The sequence below is a fragment of the Bombus affinis genome, chromosome 8, assembly GCF_024516045.1.
Source record: "Bombus affinis isolate iyBomAffi1 chromosome 8, iyBomAffi1.2, whole genome shotgun sequence".
Classification (NCBI taxonomy): domain Eukaryota; kingdom Metazoa; phylum Arthropoda; class Insecta; order Hymenoptera; family Apidae; genus Bombus; species Bombus affinis.
Window position 1 is genome coordinate 2,478,154 of NC_066351.1, and position 23,315 is coordinate 2,501,468.

The 23,315-nt window shown below is 35.4% G+C and overlaps 1 protein-coding gene and 1 long non-coding RNA gene across 4 annotated transcripts in view; one reads left to right on the top strand and one right to left on the bottom strand.

The window, feature by feature from the left end:
• Positions 1–23,315, bottom strand: part of LOC126919391 (uncharacterized) — a 389,648-nt gene that overhangs the window by 21,503 nt on the left and 344,830 nt on the right. For all 3 annotated transcript variants that reach the window (XM_050728585.1, XM_050728582.1, XM_050728584.1), the window contains one exon: positions 21,269–21,423. In XM_050728585.1, coding sequence (XP_050584542.1) covers positions 21,269–21,423 — 155 coding nt within the window. The remainder of the gene's footprint in view (positions 1–21,268; positions 21,424–23,315) is intronic.
• LOC126919475 (uncharacterized) lies at positions 6,153–13,324 on the top strand. Its single transcript, XR_007711661.1, has 2 exons — positions 6,153–6,607; positions 11,007–13,324. It is a non-coding gene; the product is annotated as an uncharacterized LOC126919475 (long non-coding RNA).

Below are 23,315 nucleotides of genomic sequence, written 5' to 3' on the forward strand. Positions count from 1 at the left end.
GTTGTATAGTTTTCCTTAAAAAAATATAGTTGTAACGGCACACGGACTCGAGGACAAATCACGCCACGTGTGGTTTTGCCTCAGAAGTGTCAATATTATGGGATACACGTTGTATTAATAATCAAACTCCGGGCAGAAACAATATCGCTGCTACGCGGAGCTGCCTAGCAACGGCGATTGGAATTTTGTCGGTATCCCCCGACCAGTATACAACAAAACGAACGCGATCGTAAAGAGAGGAAAGTTTTCATCAGTCTTTTATTCATGCGATCTCCTTGAAGAGTTTTTCACATCGTCTTTACGAGCAGTATATACCGAGCGTCCCAGCGAACGTTATTTTGTGCTTCAAAATATATTCTACGTTTAATAAAGAGTTGTCCCGTTGGCCGTGGATTCGTTATTGAACCTAAGATCATTGTCACTAGCATCTCGAGTGTTTAATCACCACGGTTATTTGTAAAATTCTGCAAAAACCATATTTATACCATTAAATATGATCTCTATTGTACAACAACGATGGCTAGTCCAAATGAAGATTCGTTACACCCCCCTAAACCGAATGTTAACTCAGGATATTAACTTGGGAATGTTGTATATATATGTCGGGTTCATGATTAGGGTTAGGGACGTGAAACGAATCTTCATTTGGATTAGACATTATTGTTATGCAATAGAGGAGATATTTACTAGTGCAAATATGATTATTACAGAATTTGACAAGTAATCGTGGTAATTAGTTACTCGAGCAGCTAATAACAATGATCCTAGGTTCAATAACGAATCCGCGGTCAACGGGATAACAGAATGCGTTTTCTTCCAAAATCCAAGTTGTACCCAACTCCCTTGTCTTCGGTACAAGTATTACTGAACTAACTCTTTGTTAAAACATAGAATATTCACCGAGCGTAAAGACGCTATGTAACTCGTTAATGTGACCTCACGAGAGAACGACTTTCCGTCACGATGATGCTGCAGAGGTAAACTATGATGGGGTGTGTCTAAGGAAACGAGATCATCGGATTCGTAGAGAGATGCCTTTGTTCGGAATGTGAGGGAGATTGACGTTGCTCTTAATTGGTCAATTTCCATATTAGTTAGAGAAGGATGCTAGCTGCCCTGGCGGGAAAGTTGCTAACGGGGAGCGTTGCTCGTGAGAAAAATAGATTTCCCCTATCTTCCCGTAGTTGGAACAAAGAATATTTGTTTGAAGGAATTTAGTTAACTATATCTTAAGATTTATGAATCCTTAGGCTAGCTGAACATGTACTATGGAGATGCATCGACATCTGGTAATCATCTTACCCTTCGAAGAATACGGTCTGTGTGTGGCGAGCCACGGGACAGAAACCGTTGAAATGTTTACTGTCGCGTGCCGCTAGAACTATTTCTTTCAAGGAGAGCTATAGAATTACTCCATACCTTTGTTATGGTAAAAACGTTCATCCCTTGACAACTGGTTGTCGCCTCGAGCCTAAGCTCACTATCATAAATCTCGAACAAATACAGTCGGATTGAATGACGACAATTGCTTAATTACGGCTATGCTAGAATCTAGATTGAAGTATTAAGGGTCTTTTCCAAAATTCCAAAGGGAAGGCTCCGGTGTTCTTTTATCTCTGACATTATATATATATATATATATATATATATAACTTGTCACATTCTTTCCACGGGATTAGGTTAGGGTTAGGTTAGATCCGATGGCCAGCCGCCTGGTTGGGGTACCAGGTATTATACGACGGCACCGAGGACGGGTGCGGCGTGAAATAGCCGCACAGTACGTCGTAGATTGTGAGCGGTGTTGAGGGTGAGTATTGCCCCCCTTCCCGCTCACGCACGGCGGAGTTAAGCGCGAGGGGGCCCGTGATGAATGCTTTCGCCGTTTCAGGACCCCCTAACTTCTCCGCGTGCGCTTGGGATGGCCATCATGAGGGTTTTAACCTAGAAATTCGGTACTATCCTGCGTTCTCTCCACAGAAGAGGTGTGTGCCTATGGAGGTTTTACCCACGTAAAAAAGAAGAACAAAAAAATAACGAGATCCGATGGTCAATAACAATAAAATTACATGTACGCAACTCGAACAAATTTATACACACACCGCAGGAAATTTAGTAGATAGCCCCACCATTTATACGGTAATCAATAGACTAATAAATCATGGGACAGTAGTAAGCTGCAACCTAGTAATTAACGCGGATATCATGAAATTATAAATTTCACAAATTTAGTGAAATTTGAGAAGGTGGAAATTTGATGAATTCCTGTTGAAATTGTTTTGATTTTCAATAAACCTCTTCCGGAGGTGAGAATATGCCGGTTGCGGTTGTGAGGATCGAAACAAGCATACCGATGAAAATAATAATAGGATTGACGGTGAGGATATTTGCATTCCACCGATTCACCTTTCTGCATAGAGTTGCGCTTCGAAGACGCGGAAAACACGAGCCGGGTGGTTCTGTCGATTCGTGGCAATTAGCCACGATGAATGCCTCTCTAATCAATGGACAACGAGGATTCACGGTGCACAATGTATTTGCGGCTCAATTGTTTCGATTCAACTCACTCGGATACGTTTCCTGGCCGTTCCGCGGCTTCGTAGACGCGAGTGCACGTAGCAGAACTTCCTATTGACCACTTCCTGGCCAGCAGCCGGGAATTCCAATTGCTAGCTCTTGTGTTTGCGGTCGACCATCGCGATCGTCCGGTTAGTTTTTCGAATTTGCCCGCACATTGCAATCTATGTGTATCCATGATTTGATACTATCTGTATGTACTTGCTAGGAGCGATATATAGAGGTAAAATGAAGCGTTAGGCGGTGGCATCGACTGATGTAATCGGATCTAGGATCATATGTGATGTGTATGTACGCACTGTTTTTCTATAATTCATTTCCACAATATTATCATCATTATAGAATTATAGAATTAGAGTTTCTAATACGTAACTTGGAAAATATATAATACACGAAAAGAAGGTAATTTTATTTTCATATTCATTGCATGAGAAACCTATCCTGCCCTCGTATCTCCAGGAAGATAATACGAAATTCTCATGAACTAAAACGCTGTAATTTAATTACGTATATTTAAACGATAATTTGAAAACAAAAGAGACACATTGCACGCATTTTCTAAAGCTTAAGAAAATGAAAGGAAAATATCTCTTACATGAATATGAATAAAATTTGTTAATATACCAGAAATAACAAAATGTACAACTAAAATACCTCTTGCTAAAATAATGCATTATAATAACGTTATAATCACGCAGCTTTAATCTAATGAAAATTTCATTTGTTGTTATAATAAATTGTTAATTTCATACATCAACATTCATTAGTACTAGTAACTTGTGGTTCATAGCTTATAAAATTTCATTAATAATAATAAAACGGTCCTCTAGCTAAAGAGCTTCTTATGTATCTTAAAACATCTGAAATTACATGTTTCAATTTTCTAAGCACATAAACTTTAATTCCTGACTGATAACCTCAGCGTGTTGTTTTCATTAAGCATTACCTCCTGGTGTCTCTATCCCATGTAAGGTCATTTGGTTAACTTCTACGTGATGATACACACGAGTTTCACCTTGTTCTCCCTGCTGTTTTATCCCCCCTCGAGACATTTCGTCGTCCTTCAAGTATATCCACGTTTTCCTTTATTCGGAAAGTTTCAACCCCCGGTTGCAGTTTCTTTGCCATTCTCCGGGTACGTGCACCACTCACGAGTTTTACTTCACTTTTCCGGCATTACGAGCAGTTTGTTGTTTGTCCGCCGTGCCGTTGCCTCGCAGCTGTCGAGTTTTACTTCTCGCTAGTTTGTCGACTCTTGTTACCGCGACGAGAACGTTTACTTTTATTTTAGTTCGATCATTCTTTATGTGTGATTTTCTTCGAGCGCAGGATCAAATAATCAGCGATTAATATATTTATATATCGAATATTTGCAATGAAAGTTTATCAGATTGGTCAATTCGTAATTCTTCATAGGTTTACTACAGAATGAACCTTTGAGCATTTTAAAGATTTCTTACGAAGCATATATGAAGTCTTATCCTTTCATATTAGCGCAAAACGTGTGTATTTTGTTGATCTACGGATTACGGTTTCAATGAAAATTAGAGAAACATTGTTCAACACATTTGAACAATACTTATATATAACATTGAAACGGGAGAAGTACATCAATAAAATAGTATATCAAAGTAATTGATCGCAGATGTGCAGAAATTATTAAAAATAGGGGTTGTTCTATAGAGTGCATGTTAGTTTTTTAAGATATCTTTCTCTTTTATGTTTAATGTTAACACAGTTCTTCTACATGTCTGCAGTAAATACTGGTTTCATTATTACAAATAGGGGTTGTTCTATAGAGTGCATGTTAGCTTTTTAAGATATCTTTCTCTTTTATGTTTAATGTAAACACAGTTCTTATACATGTCTGCAGTAAATACTGGTTTCAATGTTTGCATCCTAAATACTGCTTATATTTGAACAGATATTATATCAATTACAAGTTGCCATTATAAATAAGATGCAAATGTATATGAAACTGTAAAGTCAACTACAAATTGTTAGCTATCTAGTGTTTATAATATAGTAAAACGTAATACAACAATCTATCAAAAAGTTGTATGTCTTAAACTTGAGTTCTCTACTTTATATTTCCTTTGACATTCTCATGGTCTTATAAAAATATCTCTACACATTTAATTTTTCTCAATTTCCTTTGAAACGAGAGTCTCTCCATCCTGTTTTTCCATCATTTGTCTCTTTTCTTGCGTTTTTTTTTATACAGACAAAAGGAACGTTGGACGTGAGCGGTCTACCATACACGGGCCGGTGATAAACTTGTCAGAACGACGGGTAGGAGGGCAAAACGGAAGGTCATAGGTCAGAAGGGCCGTTTCGCCTCATATGTGGTCACACTTCCTGGAGACGAAACCCTCGCCTCGTTTCGGAATCATGCAGCGGAATTTACTATTGGTCGCTTCCTAGTCTCGTAACTCCTCGATCTCGAAACCGTACCGCAAAAAGATGCGATTTTCTCGCTTCCTGCTGTCCCTATCGATTTTATCGAATATCGGAAAATCCTTCTGGTAAAAGTCGAGAAAGATCGCCTCTGGAGACCTCTTTAGAAACTCAAATTTAGATTACTGTATTCATTGAAACAGAATGGAATATTCTTAGATTCCTGACAGGATTTCCTTTTTTCCTTTTCTTTACGTATTTGTCGATTTGGTGATGAAAGTTACGTAGGTGTAATTTTTATGCACCGATAATTGACGCAATTAGTAAAATTAGAGGTTAGATATTATGAAGCTAAAATTATTGTAAATAGAATATTTGTTACGACCCGAGGCTTACTATAGGCCGTGTTCCTAACCGTCTACCTTGGTACTACAGTGTCGCAGACAGATCGTCTTACATGATCAGTGAGATATACACAATGTAGCGATAAGCGTATAGTTGTCAAACAGCGAGTTCTAAAAAACATCAATTCGCCTTCGGTCCGTTATTTTACCTACACAAACAAAGTGGCATACGTGATCATAGGCGCGAATGGTCGCGAGGCCTGAGCGTGGTGTGAGTCATCTGCAAGAGAAAACAAAGGAAAAAGTCGAAGGGCAATCAATGTCATACGAGGAACCAAACCGAACACATCGAGAAGTTCAGAGAAATAAAATCAAGGTCGCTTAGTCAAACGAATACGTCGAGAAATATTATAAAGTTGAGTCGAATTATAATAATAAACTAGTTGTATCATCGTAAAATCACTTGTAACGTGTTAATTATAATTTTAAATATTGTTAAAAATAGAAACTGATATTAACCCTGTTGATTCAGTGTTACAATCATTCGAACTACCTCTGTTATCCTAATCGAAACAGGGGAACGACTGGTTCGCGGCATCGACTATCAGAATCGTAGCGAGAATTTACGTCTCTCGCTGACGCGTTTCCTCGCGATCGCGTCTCTCCGCCAACGGTCGTAACAATATTAGAAGTCTATTATAAATAGAAATACTATATAAATTCTACGCCTTGATAATTTAGTTCATAGATATACATAAATGAAATTAAGTAATATATATAATATATAATAAATTAAGTATATATATATAGTATATATATCATAAGTATATATTAAGTATATATATCATATTTCTAGAAGATTTCATGTTTCCGTTTCAACTTGGAAAATCAAACACTTCGTTAGAGACAGAGAATGTTTAACATTTCTTTTTTTAGAATTCTATTAGGAAATGCAATAGCTTTAAAGTTATAATACAGCGAAGTGTCGTGTATTTTTAGTTTGTCATTCAGTAAATTTCTATGGCTGGCCAGCCTGATTGTTTGGTTCCGTGTTAGCAAAGTATCAAAGTCACACTCCAAAATATATCTGTATCCAGATCGTCTGTATCGAGCCTATCGGTTCCCGGTACTTCGTAATGTTGAACTTGTCCTGTCGGGATCGCCCTGTTGCCAAGTTGTCGCATCACCGCCGTCCATCAGAGATCAGCTCCTTTACTCTCGCTCAAGCGACATATTGTGCTACGGATACACTGGAAGGAAGTAACTGAGGGTTGTTTGCCTTTAGAAATAAGGTACTTGTTGTTACTCGTCTATTGATCGTCACTTTTCGATCATTATTCATTGTCACTCGTAATTATTCGTCTTTCGTTAGTTAGTCAACATTCATGAAAATGAAATATTGAAAATATAAAGTTTTAGTCTTCAATCTGGAGTAGCTCTTCGAGTTGTCCTTTATTAGTCCGCACACTGTGTGCAAAGGTTAACAAACTCCGGACAATCCACTTCCATCAACCACAGGCAATAAACAAACTCCTACACTATAATTTTTAAATACTGTTGAAGAACAAAAGATAATAATAAAATACTCTAAAATAACAATTGGTAACCAGTCGGTAGACTGGCAGCCGTTTTACAATTAATAATTTTCAAAGTAAATCTTTGAAGCAAAATTGTCACAGTTTTAATTAAGCGAAATGTGAATCACAGAGACTCAAATTATCGAGACCCGGTGGCGTATTTTAATTAGATCCGTAATCTTTGCTTTGCCGACTCTTTCATTTGCCCCATGGCGTCAGCTAAGAAAAAGAAATTAGTAGATTAAGTTGTGACACTACAGACGTGTCTGTCTAATAACGGGCACCACCCTCTGGACGTAAAATGACAAACTGCTAGTTCCTTTCGTTAGTCGTGTAGAATATACAGAAAGATGAACTGTGATCCAATATCCAATCTTTTTTTATATCTTCTTTTTCTTCTTCTTCTTTGAAGATCCATTAAGGTCAGCGTTGTACTAATGCATTTTATTTTATTTTTAAATTTTCAAATTATCAAACTTTCAATCTCACAAATCTTTTAATTTTTATGTTTTCAAATCTTTCAATTTTTATATCTTCATACTTTCAAATTATCAAACTTCCAAATATTTAAATATTCAAACTTTCATTCCTTTAGGTCCACAGATTTCAATATCTTTGAATTTCCATAACCGCATTCCATTTCCAAATTCATTTTTCATCAATAACATTGCTTTTACGCATCTGTTGCATACTATTTTATACTTTGACCTTTAATAGTTAAAAGAATCGACTCGAACTTAAAGCACATTCATACGATACTGTGTTTAGATGATTTCCTCGTGCTCCCGAATAAAACTGACCCGGCAAGTATGAGGAATGATTTAAACAGTATATTTCACCTTTTTTTATGGTGTACGTGATGTACAAGTTAAATCTTTGAATAAACAATGTATGAAATATGGAAGTTTTATGAAGTGTTCGGTAGAAAACATTGATGATTGCTTTGGGGCCAGATATCTGTCTAGAGTTTGGAATATTGAGATTTTGATAAATGATTTTGGAGGATAGTTTTTCAATTTTTGAGCTGTTTAAATGATGCTTTATATTCTGGGATATCGAACAACAATTAAATTTGGACCTTTTAACGTTTCGATTTCTATGTTGATTCGCTTTATTTCTTTAACGATTAAAGGTTCAATGGAATTGTTAACATTTCTGATGATTCGCGTACAGGTCGTATAATACTAATCTTGCATTTCAGAACGGAATTATTATCTTTCCCTTGTTCATAAGTTCTTGAGTTCTACTTTGTGAGATATAAAGAAAGGATATGCTTCGTAAAATTTTTCGAAAGAAAGATATTTTCCAACTATTAAAATTTTCATCAGTGGAATATTAATACTGTTCATTTTTCGGAAGAACATAAAGGGAATTTCTTTGTAACGTGACATTATGTATTAACTCGTGCTCTCGGATTCGAAGAGACATTATTATAATATTAAATTGTCGGTTATTTTCGATGAAACGCACAACCGCCGATGATTTTATTTATTAATAAATTCTTTCAAAGGGGAAAATTTGTTGCATGAATGTAATGAGTTTGCTTGAATCGCTTTGTCGTGTATTTACAACAATTCGAGAAATTTCAAGTGAATCCCATTGCACAATACCCGATTAATATTTTACTTTAATCTCATTGTACGTTCTCAGTTTTATTAAAAAATGAAAAATCCTGGAAATTTTAAAGAGTTATCTTTTCCCAGCATCTTCATTAAAAGATGTGTTAATTTAAATTCTAAATATTCAAATAAATCATAAATAAGCTGAATAAACGTACGGGGCTCAAACTTTAAGTTGACAAAAATGGATCTGTAGTTAATTGATTATCGAGTAGAGATTAAACGTAGATTAAGTGCACGTGTTGGTTTATTGAATTGTATTGTAGAAAGGTGAAACATTAGGTTTGGATAGTATTAAGTATTTTGTTCTTATACGCGATGTTTGTAGACGCAGATATTCCGAACTATTTCGTTAATCAAGATCAGTTAATTAAAGATTATATTGTGTTTTGATTCATCTGTCGTTCGAATATGAAATTTTTTTAACATCAAAATGAATGGATACATAAAATTAAGAAAATTTACAATTTTATATGCATAAATTTATGCACATGCAACGTGGATTGAATTTTCGTGATAGAAATCTGTTTTTAAAAAAATTGTTGAAGATATTAAGAGTTCAGAAAGATTAGCGATGGTAAGTTAAATCCTGGTTATATATATGTATGATACGAATGACGAGTAATTCAATGTTTGAGAGAGAAAATAGAAATAATTTCAACGTTCCAAATAAAAACATTTCACTTCTGCAAAGATTGCATATGCCAGAATACATTCAGCCCCTTCGTAATGACAAGCTCTGAAATTGCATTGAGACATGAATAGCTATCGATTGAACGGTGAGATCAGATTAACCGTCAAAAATAAAGAAGAAACAGCCCCTGATTCATTAATCTATTCAGTCTCGAATATCCACTATCCTTCAAAATTTAAATAATCCTGTTGCATAGAATGTAGCAACACTTGAATAACTAATGCAATCGTAATGCAAGACTTAATTCGCATATTTATAAATAATTTAATTTACAATCAGAATGCTTTTGAAGGTATAATTCGAGTGTTTCTGTCTGGTTTTCTGTTGGCCAATAATTAATTTTCTTATGTGGTGTGCACTCGACTCGAAGCGAAATGGGTCTAATTCCCTAATTGCAGAAATTAGCTTAGGAGCTTTGAACAATTACGAGGCTACGGCATTTGACATCCGGCAAATTATAGAGGAGACCAAACCATTCTCTATTGTCTCGTTTCGGAACTTACATGTATACAGCTTACAGCCACGCGACGAGCAGTCATTAAGATGATGCACGGTTATTCGTCGGGGATCGCTCGTGGCTTCCTTTTGTTCAATGTTGAAAATGCTCTCTCTCGTTGCTAGACGAGATTCAACTATACACTGGCGAAACGTTGAAAATTAATTAAGATCTGGTGAAATGCGATTAATCGTCAGTAAACATTCTCTTATAAGTACGCATAATTGTGCTTCAATAAATGTATATTCGATGGAAATTGATATAGGAAGATGATACTTCAGAATTGGTAATCGTCGAATTTTTCAAAACCTTAATGAGACCTTATTATGTTTCCACAAAGTATATCTTCGTTCAAAAAATAATACAATTTTATACCAGTGATAGAATTTAGTCGAGTGAGCGAATAGTGTTTAGGAATACAGAGATAATGCACGAATGATCATTCTCTGATTTTAAAAAATTGGAAATGTGGAAGTAGATAGAGATGGGAAATGGGAAAGAAGAGTAAATGTGTATAAAGAATAAATGCTTGGGGAAGGATATTGATTGAAAATTGAGTATTGAGAATAGGATTATGAGAAGGAGCAAGAATTTGACAGAACTTTTAATCTGACGTACAATCATTACTTCATTGTTAAATATAATTACTACTGCTTAATCTAACATTACACAAATTCAAACCTAAGTCTGTAATTCTGCGTACATATTGACGTATATTAATCGAGTATTATAAACCATTATTATCTATACTGTATAATACTAAAACTGTTAAAGAATAAAATATAAAACTTGTATCAAAAGGATCCGAATAAGAAGTACGTGAAAAAATATATAATGAAAGAAGAAAAAGAAATTTTTGCCCATATACATATTTCGCACAAATCCTCTCAAATTTCCAAATATATATTGTTGTATAAATATCTATAAAATTTTTGTGAAAAATTGCGAACTGATAGATCTGCTATTGAAACATCTTTTTGTGCTGCACCCAACACACGTTTACTATCCAAAATATACCGCTAAATGTATAACATTTGTGTGAAAAATTATAAATAAATTCCAATGCGTTAAAACAACTCTATATTTAGAATTTAAAACAATTCTTTGTGTCATATACAGAAAATAGTACATTTATAAAATTAGTTTTAGGATTGAAATAACTTTATGGAATCTAACATAATACTTTGTGCACGACAAATACAAAACTAATAATACAAAACTATCCTTCGCCAACTTAGCCAATGTTCTTTATTAAAATTCATTTCCCACTCATTTCAAATATTTCACGAGCATTTTTTTCAACAGATCGTACACAGAGAGAGGTTCATCGAGTTATCTATCGTGCCAGTGGATCGTCCATCTTCTCGGCGAGCACCTTATTATGCCCATCCGAGTAGAGCAGTGTTCTTATGGACGAGGACCGGGTCAGGAAGCATTAGAAGCAAGCCAGCATAGTCACGAACAGTCAATGATCCCGAACAACCGTAGTCGGGATAAGGCTTGCAAATGGAGGAAAAAGTGGGCAGCACGATAACGCTGCTTCCCTTTTCCTCTTCTCTCAAACCATCTCTTCTAACTTTTTTCTTGTTCTACCTCCTCTTCCTCCCTCTCTCTCCCTCGTCTCTCTCGCACGCACGTTCTTTTCAGTTTCTGAATGCCGGCGTGGTTGTGTCACATTAGGGAACGTTTCCATTTTCATGCAATCCACGTCGTCGACAGTGCCGTTAACGACCGACCGTGCATCAACCTTACATCCACGTATACAATCGTCCTAGCTGCTGGTTAATCTGCGTTGGCAAACCGACAGTGTACGTAGTCTGACACGATTCAACTTCTGAAGCTTTTTGGATTTCAGGAGAAAAGGAGAACGGGGTTTTAGGAAAACTTGGTCTGATTATATCGAAGAAAGGATTCGTTGTATGCTTCAAGGGATCAAGTGCTTAGAATCCCTGTAGTTCGTGAAGTGAAGGTTCTGTTGCAATAGATTGTGGTTCGTGTAGTGAAGCTTTTGTTGCAATAGATTATGGTTCGTGAAATGAGGAATGGATAATTCTTTGTTTGCTTTTGTTGGATTGCTTTTTTAAATTCATTGATATTTATAGCCATGTTTAAGAACAATAAGGATTTGTTTGATTAGTTTTAGAATGAAAGGATTTGTTGTTACGGTCGGTGAGACCGAGGATTCAGGAGGAATTTTTGTGACACATAGGATTGAGATTTTACAGTGGTAAATTGCGATTTTCAGAAACAAAAGAGAATTCTTTAAATTGGAATTTTTGTATTTTGTTAGGCACTAATCTACTAAGATTTGTTTGATTATTTTTAGGAAGAAAGGATTTGTTGTTGCAGTTGGTGAGACCGAGGATTCAGGAGGAATTTTGTGATACCTAGGATTGAGATTTTATGGTGGTAAATTGTGATTTTCAGAAACAAAAAAGCATTCTTTAAATTGGAATTTTTTGTATTTTGTTAGGCACTAACCGTTAAATTTACAAGTATAAAAGTTAAAATTAGATTTAAGCTGGGTTTGTGGTATTTGGTTGATTGATTAGGGTTAAAAGAGAATTTTCCTAGAGGGTTTAATATTGATTTTCCTATTCTACATTTTACGCGATAAATGCCATTGATAGATTTTATCACATAGAATGCAAAATATAAAGTAAAATAAAGTTACTTAATCCAAGCTCTTATAGAGCTCTTATACCACCAATAATCGAAGAGTACTAATTGAGAGTTAACTATCATGAACTATAGGGCAGCCACCGGTAGCGATCGTTCTTCATTAAAAGCAAAACGAATCCTGTCAGCTAAAGGAAATCATTACTTCGAATTTTTGATTGCTCTAGGAATAGCTCTCGGAAGACAATTCACGGAATGACGATGTACGAAAAATGTTTAAGTAATTTGATGGTAGGCCACTTTAACAAGCAAATTAATCTTTGATTTACTTAAATAAAGGAAGAAATTGAATTAAATCCAAATATTATGATTTGCATTTAATAAGAAATATAAATTCATGAACTAGCCTAATATTGTAGAATGTGGTATCTTCTTTATAAAACTACAGGAATTTGGAATAAAAAGCGTAGTTCGTACAACAAGAAGAGGGTCACAGGTCTCTTTCGAAAGAGCATAAACATCTGTTGTGTTCGCGATTGCGTACAATCGAACGGGGACAGGCTACTTCTTCTTCGTCTCCTAAAAGCGGAAGGATTTCTGACGAAAAAGAGCTCTTTCGCGGCGGCTTTCAGCTCCTTTCATCCTGAAAACGTGAGTCCCGTTTATAATGTTGAAGAGAGCATCGCATTTAAGTTTACGTGACTTCTCACGATGTGGAAAGAACATATTGTCACTTTTCCCTTTTCACGTTTTTTACCACCGTTCGTCTTCTTTTGAAGCGTCTACGGATTCTTCACGGTACTACATTGTACGTCAACTGAGCTGATGTTCTTACGCTTTCTTCTACTTGTAATTTATTTTCGGACAATCCTTATTTTCTTCCCAGTTGATAAATAAGTGTTATTATTATACATTTGTTCAATAATATTGTTCGAAGGAATAGAGAGATGTTTGCAACTGATTGGTTTACACTTTGGACATATAATAAAGTAATTTTCAAAACTGATTATGTTCTTTTAATATTTGTCGTTTCACTTCCAAAACAGAAGATTTTTTTTGAGTAAAACATCCTTCGCTATAACTTTTTAGCCATACAAAATAGGAAAAACGTTTCAAATAAACGTTATTCGGTTCGATGACAATTATATAAATAAGATACAGAATTGGTATGCCGATATACATTTTAAAAAATGAGAGTAAACAATTTTTGAGTTTCAAGGAACAACCCTCGATTTTATCTATACTCCTTTACCTTATCTATTATCTTATCTATTATCTATTATCTTATGTACGTTTATTTTTTTAAAAGATTGTGCCGATATCTCGATATGATTCAGTCTATGTAAAGGTAGTTTATAAGTGGAAAATTTTAAGGTTTTAAAAACCATGACTATAAAGATGTTGTCCATTCTGTACAATACTACTCTTGAAAAAATGAACGATTTCGTTTTTCACGTGCATAGATCTTCCGACGAACTATTCAAATATTAGAATTCTGATAAAAAAGCAACATCCTGCATAAATATTTTTTCCAATATGAAATATGAAATTAGCTTTAAAGAATGAGAATTAAATTTTATATCAGAGTTACAAGCTGGTCATATCTTTATTTTCATTATCTTCATGTTCTCTTAATTAAATAAGTATGAGAAAAACTAAATGAGTAATAATAAACCATGATTTCAAACAGTCCATTCTTCTCAGTAATTACATTTTGTATTTTTAACTTTGAACGTTTCAATAAGATTATTCTATTAACTCCTTCAGGGCACGTTTCGATCCTTCAACGACAATAATTAATATCAGCTCCAGTAAATTTTCATCTGAGCACAGATTTCATTTCCCACGACCTCTTTCAGACTATTCTCGACCAGTAAGCGATTTACCACAGCTGACGAACAGAGATCTCGATCGAAGAAGATTCGTTACACTATGTTTAACGAACAGCTGATCAGTTTTCCTTGATATTTCAGTATTTTATTGCAGGAATCTCGCAAAGAGCAATAAAGCAAAGAAACTTCTGTCGAGGTACGCTTCGAGAGTTTACGATTTCTTCAACCATCCGTTATTTGTGAAAACTTCGAGAAAATTTGTGTAATAAGAGCTTAAAACTCGTCTTTATCGCGACAGTTTAACAACTGCTTCAAACTGCCTCTACTGAAAACCAAACCACTGACACCGCGTGTACTTTCATGAAACTCGCAAAAAGGAGAGTTTTAAATTTATATCATAGCAACCAGCAGTTACTGAGAATCGAATAAATGTTTACGTTAGAGCATTTGAAGTGTACGAACAGTTATTTGAAAAATATACGTAGAGATTTGGTTGCTCGTAGCAAGAACATGTACATTGCGTTTCACTGTCTAAAAATTTTCAATTTTTATATGTTGTGTGTTAGATACATTTATTATATATGTCGGAGATGGAAGAACACCGGAGCCTCTCCTTGGATTCTCTGGAATACCGTAATGTCGTAATTTAGATTAAACGAATGTCACTCTGATTGTTCGAGACTTCTGATAGTGAGCTTGGGCTCGAGGCGACAACCAGTAGCCGAACCTAGCCGCGGTCAAGGGATGAACATTTTGTCTAACAAAGGCATGAAATAACTCTATAGCTCTCCTTAAAAGAAATACTTGGGACGGGGCACGACGGCAAAAATTTCAACGATTTCTGTCCCGTGGCTCGCCACACGCAGACTTTGTCCTTCGGGTAAGATGATTGCCAGATGTCGACGCATCTTCAGAGTATATGCTTAGCTGGCCGAGGACCCGTTACGAATATTAAGTTTCAGTTATACAAAATCCTTCAAATAGACAAATATCAGATTAGACATATAGACATTATCAAATAGTCTGTGTCCCAACTACGGGAAGATAAGAGAAATCTATCCTTCCACGAACGACGCTTTCCCCTAGCAACTTTCCCCAAGGACGGCTAACATCCTTCTCTAACCACCAACATGGAAATTGACCAATTAACAGTAACGTCAATTTCCCTCACCCTTCGAACGAAGACTTTTCTCTGCGAATCCGATGATCTCGTGCCCTTAGACATACCCATTATAGTTTTCCTCGACAGCGTCACCGTGATGGAGAGCCACTCTACCGTACGATCTCAACGACGATTCAAGTAACTTGCAGATACGTAGTGATTGCCCCATGCATTAACATTGAGTACAACTTAGACGCTAAAGAAGAGTAGAGTTCATCATCCTGTTGATCGCGGATTCGTTATTGAGCCTAGGATCATTGTCATTAGCTTCTCGAGTATCTAATTATCGCGATTACTTGTCAAATTCTATCATAATCATATTTACACTAGTAAATATCTCCTCTATTGCATAATGATCACGTCTAATGTCAATAGGGATCCGTTTCACGCCCTTAACCCTAACTCTAATCTTAACGCCAACTCGACATATATATACCTATGAGATGAAAGGACATCGGGGCCTTTGTTTTGGAATTTTTGGGAAGACCCTCAATACGTTAGTCTAGACCTTTTATTATAGCGATACTTGAATAAAACCTAGTTGTTTATGATTTAACCCGATTATGTGTGCCCCAGAATTATGACGATAGGCTTGGGCTCGAAGTGACACAACGACTCGCTGAACGTAGCCACGGTCACGGGATGGACGTTTTTACCTAACAGACGACGTGTTACGTCGCGTGAAAAGGTCCGCGCGACGTCCTTCATTGTCTGACCGTCAAGGCCCAAACACCATTAGAGAAACCCTCAATAAACCTAAGACCCCACCATAAACCGAGTCCTATTAGCTTGCAGGAACCTTTTTATCCTGCAAGTATTTTCGGTTTATAGGTGGTACATAAGACAGTCCTTAGGTCTATTGTACATTCTTACAAATTACGGAGAAAGCAGGTAGTTACCTAATGGGGAAAACCAAATAGTTGTCTAACTGAAAAGCTGGCTTTTTCCATAAACAATGTCGCCCATGAACCACGTTGGTAGGAGGCTTCTTCCTCCTATCTTCATTCCCAACATTGGTCATAACCAATCGGCATCACGGATCATTGCCCTCACTTTTCTAACTAAAAGTGTGAGCAACGAATCCGCGTTCTTCGTTCAAAGGGCACACTCATACCGAGCTTTCCTCCGTAATCACATCAGAACGAACTTCAGAGTTCCTACGGCTCTGACTGGTCATACTGTTCCTACTGCTCCGACTGCTCCTACTTCTTCTACTGCTTCTACGCCATCAGGAGGGTCAACTCTACCGGTTCTCATAACCAAAGAACGGTCAAAGTAAAAGTCTAGTTCATTCTGATTCGATAGATTCCGTTCATACAGTCAGTCTACTTCATACAGTCAAAGTCTAGTCATTCGATTGAGTCAAAATCTGGTCTGTTCAGTCGCCACTTCTATTACAACACGAGGGCCTTCATCTATAACTCTCGTCTACGCCCTTTATATCATACGTAACGGTGTAACTCATTGGTGTAATAAGTGTTTGATATATACATCTTTATAACCCTGTTAATCGCAGTGTTATACTACAACAACCACCCCTATTATCCTAAGCGAAATAAGGGGATCGATCTATTTGTGGTGCCGATTATTACAATCGTAACGGGAATTTACGACTCCCGTTGACGCGTCTTCGAGCCGGATTCAGTGCCAGTGAAGAGTGCACTCACCAGTGACCATATAGTGACACGTGAATCCACGCAATCTCCCACCGCAATTGTACTATCCACGGAAGTACGTCCACCAAATTAATACAAATAATGGCAACCGGAAACGAACTCGACGCCTTGCGCCGACGCCGAGAAAATTGCACCGCTTACTTTACACGATTATCCAAAAAAATTGACGAAATCGAACAATCCGGCTGTCCGCGAGAGAGCGAATTACTTATGATTAAAGATCGCCTGGACAGTTATGCGACGGAATTCCGCACCATTCAGAATGAGATCGCCATCATATATGAGGGAGAAATCGCTCGCGGCCTTGAAATAGCAGACGAGCAAAAAAAACATAGAACTCCGACTACGCGACCAACTAGACAAAATACAATTATCCACGTCATCAAAATCTACAAAATGCGAATCAGCCGCCGGTAGCGAGTCTGCCCCGGAAGCTCGGTTACCTACCTTTGATGGTACCCTCGAGAATTGGCGGTCATTTTACGACTCCTTCTCGTCAATGATAGATCGGAATGAACAACTGACACCATTCCAAAAATTTTATTATCTCCAATCAGCATTGACTGGAAAGGCCGGGAGAGCCATCCAGTCGTTGGACCTCACGGAGTCTAATTACTCCATCGCCATAAACATTTTGCGAGACAAATTTGACTGCCATCGTCAAATATGCGTGCGTCACTGGCATGCACTCCTCTATTATCCCAAGATGGCGAAAGAAACGCCCGAAGCCGTAGAGGACCTTATCGAAACGGTCAAAATAAATTTGAAGGCGTTAGAGGAATATGGCGATCCGCTGACGTCGAATATCGTGATCTGTGACTTGATCACCTCAAAATTGCCTCAGTCCACTGTTCGAAAATGGCATCGCACTTTGCCAAACAAAGAAGTGCCCGAGTATACGCATTTAATCGACTTCCTCCAAACAAGGATCAAACTCCGCCGACGGAAACAAACGCATCAACTCAAACGCTGATCCCGTCGCATACCACGCGGAGCTCATTGCATGACTGCTTCAGTCATGACTGCCTCACTGCTTCAGGAGGGTCAACTCTACAGGTTCTCATAACCGACGAACAGTCAAAGTCAAAGTCAACATATACAAGGATTCTCTCATCTACGAATAATCCTTTTCTTCGTCATCTGTATCTTAATCAATGGCGTTACTAATTTGTGTGATTGTACAAAGTAAATGGGAAATAAATTCTATAACCCTGTCAATCACAGTGTTATACTAAAACAACTACTCCTATTATCTTAACGGAAATCAGGGGATCGATCTATTCGTAGTGTCGATTATTACAATCGTAACGGGAATTTACGACTCCCGCTGACGCGTTTTCTTGCGACCGCGTCTCCCCGCGATAGCTCGAAAATACAAGAGGTATGGAATAATTGTATAGTTCTCTTTAAAAATATAGTTGGAATACCGAGAGATACAGAGAGATATGGAGAAGAGTATATAAGTGCAGTTCCACTTGGACTGGAGAAGTTAGTTGAGTTCTACTTGTAGTGTGGGCAAGTAAGACGAGTTCTATTTGTGGATGAGTAAGTTGAGTTACACTTGAATTGTGGACCAGTGAGTTCAGTTCGACTTGCACTTTGGAAGAAAGCACATTTGCTACCTCGTTGACCGTGGATTCGTTATTGAGCCTAAGATCATTGCCATTAGCATCTCGAATATCTACTTACCACGGTTACTTATCAAATTCTGTAATAATCCTATTTGTACTATTAAATATCTTCTCTATTGCATAACAACAATGTCTAATCCAAATGAAGATTCGTTACACGCCCCTAATTCTAACGAGAACTCGACATATATTTATTATATATATTTATCTCAAATAGTATTGAGTAACAATGTACTCTTTTCCCCCCGGAAGAGATATATTTACTGGAAAAAGGAAAATTATAGATAATTAGTCTATTCTTGTTTTATAATTATAGAATGAGCGTAAGGCCAGCTTCACTCAGAGATACACATATCGTGATACAGGTATCGGATAAAAATAATAACTGTTATAAGATTAACTTTTAATTATTCTCACATTTGAGAGATTGAAAATTCTACGGTGGTTTAATTGTTATGATCAGATTGCGGATTGTTATGTATTTTTATGTTCCTATGAACATAATTGAAGAAATAATACCTGAGTAAAAACTTATTTCCCTTGTTAAATATTAACACAACTACTCCATTTTGAATATTCTATATATTTTCGCATATTATATGCATTGTGTGCATTTTTGCACCTTCAAATTTCCCATACATGTATAAAAATCTGCAGTCTAGTTACGACATGTATTGTAAGATTTATATAAGTGTAAGATCGTAAATCTTGGGATAATTCAGGGATCGATTCTGTAGTCTGAAAATCGAATTTTTTTATTATAAAGTAATTAGATAAAATACAAAAATAAACAACAATTAATATCCGTCTATAACAATAAATAACAATAATTATATGAATGAGAAATAACAAGTTTTGTACAATGTTTACCTGAAAATCGAAAATCGATTTTCAACGTCCTGAGCTACCGATCTTTCTTCTTCAGTCTTTAAAATCTTAAAAAACTATTCTGTAACCTTGTCTGTCTCTAATGTAACTCTCTGTCCGTCCGTTTGGGAAAATGCGTGCCTCTCAAAAATGGTTGTCCGTAAAACAAAAGATCGCTCTGTCCGTGAAACAAAGCCTGTCGTGATACCCGTAAAACAAAAAGAATCCCTATCCCACATGAACTCTAGGGAGTTTACGTAAGTATTGTATGATTGAGAAGCGAAAAACTATAAAAATTTAAAGTTAGACACTCATAGTTAGATAATTTTTGATGTTCTATCTTACAATTTGAAGTAAAAAGTTTGTCTGCAACTTAACATTATAGTTAGAAAAATTTACCAAATGTCCAGCTGGACAAATTCTAAAGTACAAATTAAATAATAATAAAAAAAACAACATTATTACGATACCAATCTTCACCATTTTATCACAATTTTTAAATAAAACAAAAATAAGAGAAGTAGCAGAAAAGAATTATAAATTGTCAAGGAATTAAAAGATTGTTCCTGAGATTAGACAATTTCATCGTAAATTTACGAGCTTCTAGTGATATTATCTAGACAAATTTTGGTCGAATTTCACGTTTCAAGTGTGAATACTGAACGATCGACCTTTTATCTTGTCTCAAGATCGGAGGCACACGCGCGATTAGACATCCTGAAGTAGGTTCAATCGACCGCGATCCACGACAACTCGCCTGAACGACTCGACTTCTCAAAAGGATAATGTTGCCAGAACGTTCTCGCACTCTTCCCCGGATTTTTACGTTGGTTTCACGAGTTTTCGGTACATCTGGTAAGCGCATTATCGGATAAAGAAAGGTCTTTTATCTGAGTACCTAGTTCTTTTCGGGATATGTCGCTACGTGGTTGAAATTGTGGACGATGGCTCGTTTATTTCATCTAATTTTGCGAGAAAAGAACTTTTTTCTTGGTTGTGGAGTGCTTTTTGATATTTACGACCAATATGTTAATAAGAAGATTTTGATGACATATTGGCTAATGAATGTAATACATTTAATAATACATATATGATGTATTAATACAATAATATTTTAAAACAAAAGATACTTATATAAAAATTAGAGATTCCTATATTGATGATTGGAGAATAATTACTTTGCCCAATAATTCAAAATGATTCAAATTTAGAGCATACTAAGTTCCTATTTTTAAAGATATTATATTCAATGCCATACATCAGTGAAACAAAATTGAAGATTGAATAACATCATTTCCTTTACTAGTTAAAAATGCTTTTATGTCACTTCGTGTGTCAAAATATTTTAGATTGCTGATAAACGTTGCATAAGATATAATTCCTCTTAGAAGAGTTATTACATTATCATTATATTTCAACGAAATAAAATTGAAGATTGAACAATACCATTCTGTCTGCTACTTAAAAATACCGTTAAATAATTTTGTGTTTCAAAATTTTAAAGTTTAAAGTTCATTCTCAATGATTGAAAACTATCGCTTAAAATGTAATTTCTGTTCCAGAAAATATTACATTCAATATTATACTTCAATGAATAAGAAGAAATACCAATTTAAAAGTACGACTCAGCTATTTTCCCTAAGGTATAAAAAAGTCACCTAATCTTTCTTAATATTTTCGAGGATCACAAGAAGCTCGAAGAAGAACAATAATTATAGTATTTTAAAGTTCTTCAGTTTATAGGTTATTTTCCAAAAAGAGTAAAAGCTAAAGGACTCACCGTTAAGCACATGAACTGCAACGGTTGTCTTGGCCTTCCCGGGTACAACGCAGCTGTAATTTCCGGCATGCCTTGGACTAGCCCTCTCCACGATCAGCGTGCTAACTATTACGAGGACCTCCTTCCCAGCTAAGATTTCTGTCGTCCTGTTTTCGCTGAAAACCAGATATTCGAATGTAACCCACTTCCGGCTTAGGTGGTGCTCTAAACGCTATACATATATCCTTATTATAGTCAAAGGAAGAGTCCAAATGGAATAATAGTGATCGATGAAAATGATGAAAAAGGACTTGTTTTATAAAAAGATGAGTCTTAAATGGCTGTTAAAGTGTTTTTATATATGTGCTTTCAAACAGTCCTATGGATAATTTCATTAACCATAAATAGTAAGGGAAGATTTAAGTAAAGATTGTTTAAATTTAGTAATGTGGTAAATGATTTTGATAGAAGAATTTTTTCGCGATTTAAGTTTCACAAGTTAAATTTTGAACTTCTCATTTAAATATTATAATTATATTAATTATAATATTTATATTTAATTATATTATAATTATATTATATATTTAATTATAACAGGGAATATATTTAATTTTCATATTTACAAGTATAAAGTAAACTTTCATCATAATCTCCTGATAAAATCGTGCAGCTGAAATGGCAAACAATGGATATAAATATCAAAAACAGAGACGATATATGACGAAAATAAAAAACGTATTTCTACTAATTTTGCAATTTATATCACTTGAATGCTGTGGGTTTTCCGCGTTTATTGTTTTTGTAGGTTTACAGTATAGAATAAACGCTAAAAATATGTATCGCACTGGTTGACTTTATTTATTTGTATATTTATTCGTGTCTTTCCGATTTTTTCAAAAGCTAAAATAAATTATTCTAGCATTTATAATTTTATTCATTGTATTTCATGTAGACATTGCGTTCTTTCTTTCATATAAATTATCACTTCAACTTTTCAATTATATATAAGTCTTATTTCATTTTTAAATAATCTTCTATCAATTTTTCAATATTAAAATACTTATATGAATCGATTACATAGGCACACATTATTTATATATATATTATATAGGATTATTTATTCAAAAATATTAGAAATTAGGATTTCCAATGATTTCTGTTTGTCTGAATTTATTGGTAAATGGATTTATTTATAGTGGATTAAACAAAAAACGATGGTTATTTAACGTAAACTAAATACAGTAATGTGATATAACTGAGACAACTAAATTAATAATTCACAATTCACAATTAATAGTTTACAACTCATAGCAACTCGACAACTTTCTCTCGGCTCAACTCTCTGAACTCAACTCTTGACTCGCAACTAGCTCCTCACAATTCCACTCTCAATTAGCGACTCCTCACAACTCGACTCTCAGTTTTAACGACTCCCGAATAATTCGTCTTTCTCCCATAGGCTTTCTTTTGTCTCTTCTCATACCCTCACAAACGTACGTATTGCATAACCATCCGCGATCACAATACGTACGTCTTCTTCTGCGTAACTATTCGACTGAAGAACCAACGACACATTGATGGGCCGTTTGGCCTATTGAAGTTTCCGACTCTTTCGGCCTGTCGGCACTTAGACCTTCTCGTAACATTGTTTATAGTTCACCCAATATTTCTTAGGAAATCAGTCCACGATAATACAATTATATAGAGGATTATTTATATATATAATATGATAGTATGTAATATAATAATATATAGAATATTATGACGTAATAATAAATACTACTATATAGCAGTATGTGTTAAATGATAAACAGAAAAATTATGAATAAATATTTACAGGTATATAAAAATTGAAAATGAATATAAATTAAGTAGATGTTTAATTGAGGTACGTAACATGTAACTTTCTCTTCTTTCTTATTGAATAATTACAAACTGTTTATATATATAATATGATAGTATGTAATATAATAATATATAAAATATTATGACGTAATAATAAATGCTATTATATAGCAGTACGTGTTAAATGATAAACAGAAAAATTATGAATAAATATTTGCAGGTA